The sequence below is a fragment of the Leopardus geoffroyi genome, chromosome E2, assembly GCF_018350155.1.
Source record: "Leopardus geoffroyi isolate Oge1 chromosome E2, O.geoffroyi_Oge1_pat1.0, whole genome shotgun sequence".
In the NCBI taxonomy this organism is placed as follows: domain Eukaryota; kingdom Metazoa; phylum Chordata; class Mammalia; order Carnivora; family Felidae; genus Leopardus; species Leopardus geoffroyi.
In genome coordinates this window covers 25,169,881-25,184,851 of record NC_059335.1, presented here as the reverse complement: position 1 = coordinate 25,184,851, position 14,971 = coordinate 25,169,881, and the positions used below count along the sequence as shown (strand labels likewise).

The following is a 14,971-nucleotide window of genomic DNA, read 5'->3' as shown; positions in this document are numbered from 1 at the left end:
AGCCCTAAAAAGACATGGAGAAAACTTTAATGCATATTAGTCAGTGAAAGAAGCCAATCTGAGAAATGTACATACTGTATGATTCCAACGATATGACCTTCTGGAAAAGGCAAAACTAAGGAGACAGTAAAAAGATCAGTTGGTGCTAAGGGTTAAGGGGGAGGTGGGATGAATGAAACATAGATGATTTTTAGGGCAGTGAAATTATTCTGTGTGATACTATAATGGTGGATATGTCATTACACATTGTTCAAACCTACAGAATGTATAATACCAAGAATGAACCATAATCTGAACTACGAACTTTGGGTGACAGTGATGTCTATTATAATAAATAGGTTATTCTGTTGACAGATTTTGACCATGGGGAAGGCTCTGTGGATGGGGAGGACAGAGTATGTGTGGAAAATCTGTGTACCTGATGCTTAATTTTTTTGCAAACCTAAAATTGCTCCAAAAAATGGTCTATTTAAAAAAAGAAATTATACTCTATATATCCTATAAATAAAAAAATCAATGTTAGTTATAACAGAAAGTAACTCTTCCTTCTTTCCTTCCTTTCTTCCTTCCTTCCCTTCTTCCTTCCATCCTTCATTCCTTCCTGCCTTCCTTCCCCCTCCTTTCTTCCTTTCTTTCTTCCTGAACAATCCAGTCCAAAACCATCAGGTGTGTCTAAGCAAGTTAAGTCTGTGTGGGTTGAGGAAAAGAGTGAGACAGTGAGAGGTTGCACAAATAAAGGTAGGAGGACATCCCTGCAGCAAGGGGTGGAATGTCAGAGTCTGCAAATGGGGATGGGGACATTTGTGCTGAAGGCCCGGTGCAAGGTGTTGAAGTCTGAGAAGAATGAAGAATGTAAGAGAAGGGTCCATGGGCGATTGGGTTTCAAGTGGGAAAAAGAAGGCAACCATGGTAACTCAATGTGGAGTGTTGAAGATCTACCTGGCTAGAGAGGGCATCCATAAAGTGGAGTGGTAGCAGCCAGCACAGGGTTCGGGTTTAGGCAGGGTAAGGAGAGTAACTGTGTGTATGGGGATAGCAGCAACAGCTGGTGTGACGTATTAGAGCCTGAGAAGGGTGAGAAGCACATATGCAATGGGAATGGAGGAGGTATGAGTCAGTATAAGATGTCAAAGCCCAAGTAGGATCAGAAGGTCATATGGACAAATACTGTATGATCTAACTTATATGTGGAATCTTACAGAAACAGAGAATTAACTGGTAATTACCAATGGTGGGTGGTGGGGGGGGGGATGAGGGAAGGAGTGAAGGAGATTGAAAGATATAAGCTTCAAGCTATAAGATAAATAAGTTTTGGAGGTGTAATGTATACCCTGTTGACTATAATTTTTTTTCAATATATGAAATTTATTGTCAAATTGGTTTCCATACAACACCCAGTGCTCATCCCAAAAGATACCCTACTCAATACCCATCACCCACCCTCCCCTCCCTCCCACCCCCCATCAACCCTCAGTTTGTTCTCAGTTTTTAAGAGTCTTTTATGCTTTGGCTCTCTCCCACTCTAACCTCTTTTTTTTTTCCTTCCCCTCCCCCATGGGTTTCTGTTAAGTTTCTCAGGATCCACATAAGAGTGAAAACATATAGTATCTGTCTTTCTCTGTATGGCTTATTTCACTTAGCATCACACTCTCCAGTTCCATCCACGTTGCTACAAAGGGCCATATTTCGTTCTTTTTCATTGCCATGTAGTACTCCATTGTGTATATAAACCACAATTTCTTTATCCATTCATCAGTTGATGGACATTTAGGCTCTTTCCATCATTTGGCTATTGTTGAGAGTGCTGCTATAAACATTGGGGTACAAGTGCCCCTATGCATCAGTACTCCTGTATCCCTTGGGTAAATTCCTAGCAGTGCTATTGCTGGGTTATAGGGTAGGTCTATTTTTAATTTTCTGAGGAACCTCCACACTGTTTTCCAGAGTGGCTGCACCAGTTTGCATTCCCACCAAGAGTGCAAGAGGGTTCCCATTTCTCCACATCCTCTCCAGCATCTATAGTCTCCTGATTTGTTCATTTTGGCCACTCTGACTGGCGTGAGGTGATATCTGAGTGTGGTTTTGATTTGTATTTCCCTGCTGAGGAGCGACGTTGAGCATCTTTTCATGTGTCTGTTGGCCATCCGGATGTCTTCTTTAGAGAAGTGTCTATTCATGTTTTCTGCCCATTTCTTCACTGGGTTATTTGTTTTTCGGGTGTGGAGTTTGGTGAGCTCTTTATAGATTTTGGATACTAGCCCTTTGTCCGATATGTCATTTGCAAATATCTTTTCCCATTCCGTTGGTTGCCCTTTAATTTTGTTGGTTGTTTCCCTTGCTGTGCAGAAGCTTTTTATCTTCATAAGGTCCCAGTAGTTCATTTTTGCTTTTAATTCCCTTGCCTTTGGGGATGTGTCGAGTAAGAGATTGCTACGGCTGAGGTCAGAGAGGTCTTTTCCTGCTTTCTCCCCTAGGGTTTTGATGGTTTTCTGTCTCACATTCAGGTCCTTTATCCATTTTGAGTTTATTTTTGTGAATGGTGTGAGAAAGTGGTCTAGTTTCAACCTTCTGCATGTTGCTGTCCAGTTCTCCCAGCACCATTTGTTAAAGATACTGTCTTTTTTCCATTGGATGTTCTTTCCTGCTTTGTCAAAGATGAGTTGGCCATACGTTTGTGGGTCTAGTTCTGGGGTTTCTATTCTATTCCATTGGTCTATGTGTCTGTTTTTGTGCCAATACCATGCTGTCTTGATGATGACAGCTTTGTAGTAGAGGCTAAAGTCTGGGATTGTGATGCCTCCTGCTTTGGTCTTCTTCTTCAAAATTACTTTGGCTATTCGGGGCCTTTTGTGGTTCCATATGAATTTTAGGATTGCTTATTGTAGTTTCGAGAAGAATGCTGGTGCAATTTTGATTGGGATTGCATTGAATGTGTAGATAGCTTTGGGTAGTATTGACATTTTGACAATATTTATTCTTCCAATCCATGAGCAGGAATGTCTTTCCATTTCTTTATATCTTCTTCAATTACCTTCATAAGCTTTCTATAGTTTTCAGCATACAGATCTTTTACATCTTTGGTTAGATTTATTCCTAGGTATTTTATGCTTCTTGGTGCAATTGTGAATGGCATTAGTTTCTTTATTTGTCTTTCTGTTGCTTCATTGTTAGTGTATAAGAATGCAACTGATTTCTGTACATTGATTTTGTATCCTGTGACTTTGCTGAACTCATGTATCAGTTCTAGCAGACTTTTGGTGGAGTCTATCGGGTTTTCCATGTATAATATCATGTCATCTGCAAAAAGCGAAAGCTTGACTTCATCTTTGCCAATTTTGATGCCTTCGATTTCCTTTTGTTGTCTGATTGCTGATGCTAGAACTTCCAACACTATGTTAAACAACAGCGGTGAGAGTGCGCATCCCTGTCGTGTTCCTGATCTCAGGGAAAAAGCTCTCAGTTTTCCACCATTGAGGATGATGTTAGCTGTGGGCTTTTCATAAATGGTTTTTATGATGTGTAAGTATGTTCCTTCTATCCCAACTTTCTCAAGGGTTTTTATTAATAAAGGGTGCTGGATTTTGTCAAAGGCCTTTTCTGCATCGATTGACAGGATCATATGGTTCTTATCTTTTCTTTTATTAATGTGATGTATCACGTTGATTGATTTGCGAATGTTGAACCAGCCCTGCATCCCAGGAATGAATCCCACTTGATCATGGTGAATAATTCTTTTTATATGCTGTTGAATTCGATTTGCTAGTATCTTATTGAGAATTTTTGCATCCATATTCATCAGGGATATTGGCCTGTAGTTCGCTTTTTTTACTGGGTCTCTGTCTGGTTTAGGAATCAAAGTAATACTGGCTTTATAGAATGAGTCTGGAAGTTTTCCTTCCCTTTCTATTTCTTGGAATAGCTTGAAAAGGATAGGTATTATCTCTGCTTTAAACGTCTGGTAGAACTCCCCCGGGAAGCCATCTGGTCCTGGACTCTTATTTGTTGGGGGATTTTTGATAACCGATTCAATTTCTTCACTGGTTATGGGTCTGTTCAAGCTTTCTATTTCCTCCTGATTGAGTTTTGGAAGAGTGTGGGTGTTTAGGAATTTGTCCATTTCTTCCAGGTTGTCCAATTCGTTGGCATATAATTTTTCATAGTATTCCCTGATAATTGTTTGTATCTCTGAGGGATTGGTTGTAATAATTCCATTTTCATTCATGATTTTATCTATTTGGGTCATCTCCCTTTTCTTTTTGAGAAGCCTGGCTAGAGGTTTGTCAATTTTGTTTATTTTTTCAAAAAACCAACTCTTGGTTTCGTTGATCTGCTCTACAGTTTTTTTTTAGATTCTATATTGTTTATTTCTGCTCTGATCTTTATTATTTCTCTTCTTCTGCTGGGTTTAGGCTGCCTTTGCTGTTCTGCTTCTATTTCCTTTAGGTGTGCTGTTAGATTTTGTATTTGGGATTTTTCTTGTTTCTTGAGATAGGCCTGGATTGCAATGTATTTTCCTCTCAGGACTGCCTTCGCTGCATCCCAAAGCGTTTGGATTGTTGTATTTTCATTTTCGTTTGTTTCCATATGTTTTTTAATTTCTTCTCTAATTGCCTGGTTGACCCACTCATTCTTTAGTAGGGTGTTCTTTAACGTCCATGCTTTTGGAGGTTTTCCAGACTTTTTCCTGTGGTTGATTTCAAGCTTCATAGCATTGTGGTCTGAAAGTATGCATGGTATAATTTCAATTCTTGTATACTTATGAAGGGCTGTTCGTGACCAAGTATGCGATGTATCTTGGAGAATGTTCCATGTGCACTAGAGAAGAAAGTATATTCTGTTGCTTTGGGATGCAGAGTTCTAAATATATCTGTCAAGTCCATCTGATCCAATGTATCATTCAGGGCCCTTGTTTCTTTATTGACCGTGTGTCTAGATGATCTATCCATTTCTGTAAGTGGGGTGTTAAAGTCCCCTGCAATTACCACATTCTTATCAATAAGGTTGCTTATGTTTGTGAGTAATTGTTTTATATATTTGGGGGCTCCCGTATTCGGCGCATAGACTTTTATAATTGTTACCTCTTCCTGATGGATAGACCCTGTAATTATTATATAATGCTCTTCTTCCTCTCTTGTTACAGCCTTTAATTTAAAGTCTAGTTTGTCTGATATAAGTATGGCTACTCCAGCTTTCTTTTGGCTTCCAGTAGCATGATAAATAGTTCTCCATCCCCTCACTCTCAATCTGAAGGTGTCCTCAGGTCTAAAATGAGTCTCTTGTAGACAGCAAATAGGTGGGTCTTGTGTTTTTATCCATTCTGATACCCTATGTCGTTTGGTTGGCACATTTAATCCATTTACATTCAGTCTTATTATAGAAAGATATGGGTTTAGAGTCATTGTGATGTCTGTATGTTTTATGCTAGTAGCGATGTCTCTGGTACTTTGTCTCACAGGATCCCCTTAGGATCTCTTGTAGGGCTGGTTTAGTGGTGACAAATTCCTTCAGTTTTTGTTTGTTTGGGAAGACCTTTATCTCTCCTTCTATTCTAAATGACAGACTTGCTGGATAAAGGATTCTCGGCTGCATATTTTTTCTGTTCAATACATTGAAGATCTCGTGGCAATACTTTCTGGCCTGCCAAGTTTCAAAAGAGAGATCAGTCACGAGTCTTATAGGTCTCCCTTTATAAGTTAGGGCACGTTTATCCCTTGCTGCTTTCAGAATTTTCTCTTTATCCTTGTATTTTGCCAGTTTCACTATGATATGTCGTGCAGAAGATCGATTCAAGTTACGTCTGAAGGGAGTTCTCTGTGCCTCTTGGATTTCATTGCCTTTTTCCTTCCCCAGTTCAGGGAAGTTCTCAGCTATTATTTCTTCAAGTACCCCTTCAGCACCTTTCCCTCTCTCTTCCTCCTCTGGGATACCAATTATGCGTCTATTATTTCTTTTTAGTGTATCACTTAGTTCTCTAATTTTCCCCTCATACTCCTGGATTTTTTTATCTCTCTCTTTCTCAGCTTCCTCTTTTTCCATAACTTTATCTTCTAGTTCACCTATTCTCTCCTCTGCCTCTTCAATCCGAGCCGTCGTCGTTTCCATTTTGTTTTGCATTTCGTTTAAAGCGTTTTTCAGCTCCTCCTGACTGTTCCTTAGTCCCTTGATCTCTGTAGCAAAAGATTCTCTGCTGTCCTCTATACTGTTTTCAAGCCCAGCGATTAATTTTATGACTATTATTCTAAATTCACTTTCTGTTATATTATTTAAATCCTTTTTGATCAGTTCATTGGCTGTTGTTATTTCCTGGAGATTCTTCTGAGGGGAATTCTTCCGTTTGGTCATTTTGGATAGTCCCTGGAGTGGTGAGGACCTGCAGGGCACTTCCCCTGTGCTGTCTTGAATAACTTGCGTTGGTGGGCGGGGCCGCAGTCAGACCTGTTGTCTGCCCGCAGCCCACCGCTGGGGCCACAGTCAGACTGGTGTGTGCCTTCTCTTCCCCTATCCTAGGGGCGGGATTCACTGTGGGGTGGGGTGGCCCCTCTGGGCTACTTGAACACTGCCAGGCTTGTGGTGCTGGGGATCTGGCATATTAGCTGGGGTGGGTAGGCAAGGTGCACGGGGGCAGGAGGGACAGGCTTAGCTTGCTTCTCCTTAGGTGATCCACTTCAGGAGGGGCCCCTCTTCCGTGGGCCTCTCGTCTGCGCTTGGCTCCGGAGACTCCATTCTGCTAGTCTTCTGGTGGTTTTCTGGGTTAGTTAGGCAGGTGTAGGTGGAATCTAAGTGATCAGCAGGATGCGTGGTGAGCCCAGCGTCCTCCTAAGCCGCCATCTTCCAACTTTTTCCTGTTGACTATAATTATCAACACTGTATTTATTGTATATTTGAAAGTTCCCAAGAAAGTAGATTTTAAAAGTTCTCATCACAAGAAAAAATTGTAAACATGTGGGGTAATAGATATTAAACTTATTGTGATAATTATTTTGCAATGTATACATATATCAAATCACTATGTTGTATACCTTAAACTTATATGACGTTACATGTCAATTACATTTAGGTAAAACTAGAAAAAATCTACCAAAATATTTCCTCTCCACCCTCCCCCTAGTAGCTACCATTTTGCCTTCTGTATTTATGAATTTGAGTAATCTAGGTATCTTATATAAATGGAGTTGTTACACAGTATTTGTGCTTTTGTGTTTGGCTTACTTTTTTAGTTTATTTATTTATTTTGAGAGAGAGAGAGAGAGAGAGAGAGAGAGAGAGAGAGAATCAGTGGGGGAGGGGCAGAGAATCAAAGCAGGCTTTGTGCTGACAGCAGTGAGCCTGATATGGGGCTCGAACTCACAAACTGTGAGATCATGACCTGAGCCAAAGTCAGATGCTTAACCGACTGAGCCACCCAGATGCTCCTGTGTCTGGTTTATTTAAGCATGATCTTTTATTTATTCAGGATCTATCCATGCTATAGCACATATCAAAATGTCGTTCCTTTTTATGACTGAAGAAATATTCTATTGTATGTACATACCACATTTTCTTTGTCCATTCTTTCATTGAATGCACATTTGGATTATTTCCACCTTTTGGTTATTGCGATGAATGGTGCTATGAAAATTAGTATAAAAATATCTGTTTGAGTCCGTTCTTCAAATTCTTTTGTGTATATACCTAAATATGAAATTGCTGCATCAAATGGTAATGGTATGTTGAAGTTTTTAAGGGAAGCTCAATACTGTTTTCCATGGCAGCTGCACCATTTTATATTCCCAGCAGCAATGCATAAGGGTTCCAATTTCTCCCATTCACACCGGCACTTGCTATTTTTTGTTGAGTGTTTTAATCATGAAAAGGTGTTGATTTTGTTAACATGCTTTTTCTGCCTCAAATTGTCATGTGTTTTTCTCCTCCTTCTTTCTATTAATCTGGTACATTCCATTTTTCCAGATTTATTGAGATAGAATTGACAATTAAAATTGTATATGTATACCATGTATAATGTGGTGATTTGATATATGTATACTTTGTGAAATGATTACCACAATCAGAGTAATTAACATATCCATCATATTACATAGTTTATGTTACCTTTTGTTTTAGAAGAAAGAATGCTTACAAACTACTCTCTTAGGGGCGCCTGGGTGGCTCAGTTGGTTAAGCTTCTGACTTATGATTTTGGGTCAGGTCATAATCTTTCCATCTGAGATTGAATCCCATGTCAGGCTCCATGCTGACTGTGTGGCTGTGGAGCTCTCTCACGTGCACTCTCTCTCTCTGTCTCTCTCTCTCTCTCAAAAAAAAAAAAAAAAAAGATTTACTCTGTTAGGGGTGTGCCCGACTAGCTCAGTTGGTAGAGGATGTGACTCTTGATCTTGGGGTTGTGGGTATGAGCCCTCATGTTGGGTATGGAGATTGTTTAACAATAAAATCTCAAAAAAAAAAAGAAAGAAAAAATCTTGTTTAAAAAAATTTACTCTCTTAGCAAGTTTCAAGCACACAATACAGTATTATTAACTATAGTCATCATGATTCATGATGTATGTGCATTAGATCCATAAAACTTATCTTACAACTGAAAGCTTGTACATTTTGATGAGCATCTTTCCACTTTCCCTATTCCCCAGATCCTGCCATTCTACTATCTGTTTCTGTGATTTAGAGCTTTTTATGTTTTTTGTTTGTTTGTTTGTTTTTGTTTTAGATTCCACGTGTTTAGAGATCATATGGTATTTGTATTTACCTGTTTGGCTTATTTCACTGAGCATTGTGTCTTCGAGGTTCATACATATAGTTGCAAATAGCAGGATTTCCTTTTTTCTTATGGCTGAATAACATTAATGTGAGGCTTACATAAAGCATCTTATAGTTATTACAGTGTATTCTAAGGTGATAACAACTTAACTCTGATTGCATACAAAAACTACCCTTTTACTCCACTTTGCCTCTGATGTTACAGTGTCCGTCTTTTTTTTTTTTTTTTTTTTTGAGAGTTCATGGGAGGGGCAGAAAGAGAGGAACAGAGAGAGAGAGAGAGAGAGAGAGAGAGATTGAATCCCAAGCAGGCTCTGCACTGTAAGCGCAGAGCCCAACATGGGGCCCAAACCCATGAACTGCAAGATCATGACCTGAGCCAAAACCAAGAGTCAGACGCCTGGGGGACTGAGTCACCCAGGCACTCCACAATATCTGTTTTTTTATATTGTGTATCTATCAATAAACTATTGTAGCAATAGTTATTTAATGCTTTGTCCTTTAATCTTCGCATTAGAGTTAAGTGATTTATTTACACAACACCACACTATAGTGTGAGAGTACTTACTATATTCTTACCTTTACCAGTATGTTTTATTCTTTCATATGTTTTCATGTTAATAGCATCCTTTCGTGTCAGATTAAGGAATTCCTTTCAGCATTTGCTATGGCAGGTCTAGTGATGATTAACTCCCTCAGACTTTGTCAGGGAAAATCTTTATCTCTCCTTCACTTCTGAATGACAGCTTTGCCAGGTAATGTATTCTTGGTTGGCAGTTTTTTTTCCCTCTCAGCATTTTGATTTTTCATCTCACTCTATCCTGGCCTGTGGTGTTTGTGTTGAGGATGACACTGATAGCCTTATGGAGTTTACCTTGTGTGTGGGATTTTTTTTTTTTTTGCTTTTAATATTTCCTCTTTGTTTTGAGACTGTTTTATTATAATGTATTTTAGAAGATATCTTTGGGTTGAATATATTTGGGGACCTATGAACTTCATGAATTTGGATGCCCATCTCTTTCCAGAAATGGGAAGTTCTCAGGCATTCTTTCTTTTTTTAAAAAACATTTTTTTAATGTTTATTTTTGAAACAGAGATACAGCATGTAAGAGTAGGGGGGAGCAGAGAAAGAGGGGGGCAGAGGATCCAAAGCGGGCTCTGCACTGACAGCAGTGTGGGGCTTGAACTCCCGAACCTTGAGATCATGACCTGAGCTTAAGTCAGATGTTTAATCAACTAAGCCACCTAGGTGCCCTCTCTAGCATTATTTCTTTAAATAAGCTTTCTGTCCCTTTCTCCCTCTCTTTTCCTGCTAGTACTCCTAAAATACAGAAATTGTTTCAATTGATGCAATTTCATAATCCATGTAGTAGTCTTTCTTCAGTCTTTTTCATTCTTTTTGTTGTTGGTGATCTCCTCTAAATAAATAATTTCATGTGATTTGTCTTCGAGTTGAGATTCTTTCCCTTTATTAAGACAGTTGGTGTTCTCTACTGCAATTTTCATTTCATTTGGTGTGGTCTTCAGGTCCAGAATTTCTGTTTAGTTCTGTTTTGTGATTTCTATCTCTCTGTTAAACTTCTTATTTTGTTCATGTGTTGTTTTCCTGATTTTATTGAATTGTTTTTCTTTGTTTCTTTGTAGGCTACTGAGCTTCCTTAAAGCAACTATTTTGAATTTTTTATCATTCAAATCATAGATCTCCATTTCTTTTGGGGTTGGTTAGTAAAAAATCAATTTGTTCCTTTGCTGGTTTCATTTTCCCTTGATTTTTCATGTTCCTTCAAGTGTTGGATTACTGCCTTTGTATTTGAAGTAGTAACTTCTTCCTGTCTTTATTGTCTGTCTTTGAAAGAGAAGTAATTTCTGTCAGCCTGTTTAGGGATTCTCAGATTTTCTCAGACCATTCCTATAGGTATGCCTGCTCCACACTTCTTGTCCCCTTTGTGTGTGTGTGTGTGTGTGTGGCATTCTTAAGGTTATATGCCTTCTTTCTGCAAAACTAGACCTAGTGCTGACAGCTTCAGCGTTACTTTTCCTAGGGCAGTGATGAATATTCAAGTTTGTTTGCTTTCTCAGAATCTTGCAGAGTTGGACCAATTTTCTGTGCGTGTTCATGAGCTCTCTGCCAATCTTGCACTTGCCATTCACAGGGGCACACATGGGGAAATGGCCACAAGATGTGTGTGCGGGGGATTATGTGGGTGAGGCATAGAGAGCATTAGGGATGCCTGTGGGACATTTGGGGGAGTCTGCAGGCAAGATCCCTCTAGTGATTTGTGGTGGCCCTTGTAATGAAGACCACAAAGCAGTTAGTATGTTCTATGTCTCTTAGAGCGGTGCACTCTAAGTCCTGCCTGCTCTGCTCCCAGCCTCTCCTCACCTTCAGTTGTGCAGCTTACCTCAGTATTCCAGATGGGGTGAGAAAGAGATGGGCATCTTTGGCCGTGTTGCCCACACTAGGGAATCTGGGTACTCACTCACATGCTCTCACTTTCTGCTATGGGAGAAATTGCAGGCCAAGGGGTTCTTCTTAGTACTGAGCTGTGCTATCTTGGGGTATGGGGACACAGATAAAGTAAACCTATGTCTCTTACTTTCTTCAATGGATCCAATCTTTGTTTTTGTTTTTTCTTTCTCCCAGGATGTGCTAGAACTTCTCCACTGGACTCCTGGACTCCCATAAAGGGGGAGTATCACAAAGGATACTCTCATTTGCTGGCGTTGTCAAAATCAGGGTTCTTTGAGGGGAAGACGTTAGAAAACTATCACTCCTGTGGTTTATTACATTAAATGGTTTTTGTATGTAGAACCATCTGGGCACTCTGGGAATTAATCTCACTTGGTCATGACATAACTCTTTTTTGTTTTTTGAAACATGTTATCATATTAGAAAAGGGTTTTTTTTTTTTATCTATAAATCTTTTAACATGTGCTGAGTTTAGTTTGCTAGTATTTTGTGGACAAGATTTGGATCTTAATATTTTAATGGAAGGAAAGAATGCAACCTAAGGCAGTTAGGATGGAAAAACAAAAATTTAAGTTAGAAAGTTGGGGGAACAGAGATTTTACATATTATTTTTATATATTAAAAACATCAATAAAAGAAACAATGAATTTGACATTGCACACCTATGAAAATTGTAATTAAATATTTTACAAATATGATAGAACAGTTTCAACCATACTTTCCTTCAAAAGAAGATTGCCACATAGGAAAGTCATGGATCTGGAATCCATTTCTTTTTATGGAAAGATATTTAAAATTTTAATTACAATATTGGATAAACTGTTGGAACTGGCCACTTAAGAGGACTGCATATGAATTTTGAAAAAAAACATCATCAGTTAATTTTAGATAAAGGGTAAGAATGAACCACGAATTTACTGAAGTTGCTTTAAAATCAGTTCTTCCATTCCCATTAACATACCATCATGAGACAGTTTTCCTACCATGAGAAATTAGAAATAGTTTAGATATAAAATTTCCTCTGCCTTTATCAATCCAATCTACTTTAGATAAATTACCCCACAAGAAAAAATATATGTCACATTGCAAGCTTTAAGTATTGGTACACAATGGATTCATTCATTCAGAGTATGCTTACAGGCATTTATTAAGAGAAGAGAAACTTCACTCACACCTTTGCTTTAGTTACAACTGTAGAACAAAAACAGTGTAATAGCCATTTACTATAATAAATGCTGATTGGCAAATTTTCTCAAAGCAAAGTGTACAGTTTTTAAAATTATTTTCTGTTTGTCCTGATTGTTTGCTGAAATGTAATTTTGTCTGTTGAATTTCACATTTAAAAAATGAATTTGTATTTTGTATAATTTTTTCCATTTCAGTTTACGTGTAATTTATTCTTATCTTAATTTAGTTAAGTATCAGTGATTGACGGATTAAGAAAGAAAAACCGGGTCCTTCATCTTGGACGAAGTAGCACTGGTGTAAATACCTAAAGTGTGCTCCTAGACAGCATACTGCATTTTATTCAAATTCGCCTGATAGTGGGCCTTAGGCAATTATTTATTAAATAAATGAATGAATTTTCAATCTTGAACGCTAGGTCCACAGTTAATCAGATGTCTATTACAGTCTCTCAATGATTACAGTTGCTGACATTTTTGAAGTTATTAAATGCCTTCACCTATGCTAGGCGCTTTTCCTTCCACCACTTTCACGCACGTTCTCCTGTCTCCCCGGGGAGAGGGCGTGCCCAGCACCACGACCCGCCTTATCTGTGCATTCGTTGGTGGATCCTGAGGCCTGTTACTGCCGAGTCCCGCCCAAACCACGCCCCCACGCATTCCGCAGGACCAGGAGAAGGCGTGGTGATTGTGGCGCTGGACCTTCGAGACCGTCTCCTCTCGTAAGAATTGGGACGCGCTCGAAGGCCGGCGCTGTGAGGGTGGGAGTGCATTCCGCGGTCCCGCGGAGTCGGCGCGAGAGGCCCGCGACCGCTGCTGGCGCACGCCGCGCCCCGCTGCCCCGGCACGCGGCCTCCGCGCGAGTTCGCGCACGCACGCGCGCGCGCACCTGCCCAAGCCTCGGCCTGGGCAGCGGGGACCCGCCTGGCGGAGGCTGGGCCGCTGAGGTACGAGGGGAGGAGCCCGAGCTGTGGCGCTGTTGTCGCTGCCGTCGCCGCCACTGCCGCCGCCTCCGAGAGGAGCATGTCTGCAACTCGAGCCAAGAAAGTGAAGATGGCCACCAAATCGTGCCCCGGGTGCGACCAACAGGTGGGCGCTGAGGGCCGGCCGGGCGGGTGCGCGGGCGGGCGGCCTTTGCTGGCGACCGTTGGCTGTGGAGAGGCCGCCTCGCCGGGTCCGGGAGGCCGAGCGGGCGGGCCGGCCCTTGGGCTCGGGGGCTACAGTGGGAGCCCGGAACGGGCCGGGCTGAGCCCAGGGGGTGCCAGGGAGGCGCTCAGGCTCGCAGTCCGGCCGGCGACAGCCGGGCGACTGTGTGCGCGGGAGAGAGGCGTGGGTTTCTCTAGAGCCGACGAGGCGCCCTGTCCGGACCCTCCCCGAGTTGCCTGGCCGGCTCCGGGTGACAGCGGCGGGGACAGCGGCCCAAGTGGACGAGCACTGCCCTTTCGGTCCCCTTCTGCCCCGACGAGAATGCCCGATGTGCCCGGCTCCAGGCTCCTGGGTTCTGGCTCCGAAAGCCGCTCCTGCCACGCAGAGTTGCTATGTTCCTGTCAGATGTATATGGTGACAAAAAGAGCCGCAGCCATAATGACATTTTCCGTTTAGATTTCAGTAATTTGGTGATCTTAATGTTCTTCTTCTTAATACTTTTCATAACCCAAATAATCATTTGTTAATGTTTTAAATTTTTAATAGAACACCATTAACTACCAAGTTATGTTAAAGCCCTGTTTCTTAAAATAGTATGTGTCTAAATTTTTTAAAAATGAATTTGCCATTCTTACCTATATGTGGTTTCTTGAATTTTTAATACCTGCTTTGTAAACCAAGTTCACAAGGTCATGCAATGGCTTTATGACCACCAGTGCTCTAGTGCAGGTAGCCACTCAGGCTTATCCCAGGCCCCTGGGCCCAGATATAAAAACTCCGTGTAATCAGAATAGCATCAGAATTGTGGTCAGTGAGGATCCTCATAGCATACTAAGGACTATCTCTGCCTTTCCATACAGCTCAGATATGGAAGCAAACAAACAAACAAAAACAAAAAAAACCCACAAAATCCCCCCAAACCCTTCTAGTGGTTGCAAGACTTACCATGGCTTAGAAATTTCATGTTTCTTAGCCCATGAGTAAGAACTTTGCTTCCAAGATTTTGCAGGGAATGGTGTGATTATATTGTACTTAGGGAGGCCTAAAACTGTAGCTTCTCATCAGGTACCTTCCAGTCCAGATGCCTTATTAAGGGGCCATTTTTACCATAGCAATATTGCCTAATAACACTACTGGATTAGGCTGACAGGATCAAGAGTGCTAGACTTACCCCCCCCCCCCCCCAAATTTTTTTTTCCTCAGGAAGGACTTCTGTGAGCACTTTACTAACATGTCATAATCCTATGAAGTTTTTTTTTTTCTCTTGTTCTATAAAATTTGGCTATTCTTAACTAGAAAAAGTAGAAATTCATTTAAAACTGCAATTAAAACTATTGGTAAGACATCTTTTATGCCAAAATGAAGTGTCTATCTTTTCAAAATAGTTACCTCTCTTTTTACCTCCCTCTATTGCCTCCCT

At 40.7% G+C, this 14,971-nt stretch overlaps 1 protein-coding gene across 1 annotated transcript in view; it reads left to right on the top strand.

The window, feature by feature from the left end:
- The first annotated feature begins 843 nt into the window (after positions 1-843).
- LOC123577824 overlaps positions 844-14,971 on the top strand; it is a 68,376-nt gene continuing 54,248 nt past the window's right edge. The window contains exons 1-2 of the mRNA XM_045440114.1: positions 844-909; positions 12,915-13,494. Of these exons, the coding sequence (XP_045296070.1) occupies positions 844-909; positions 12,915-13,494 (646 nt within the window). The remainder of the gene's footprint in view (positions 910-12,914; positions 13,495-14,971) is intronic.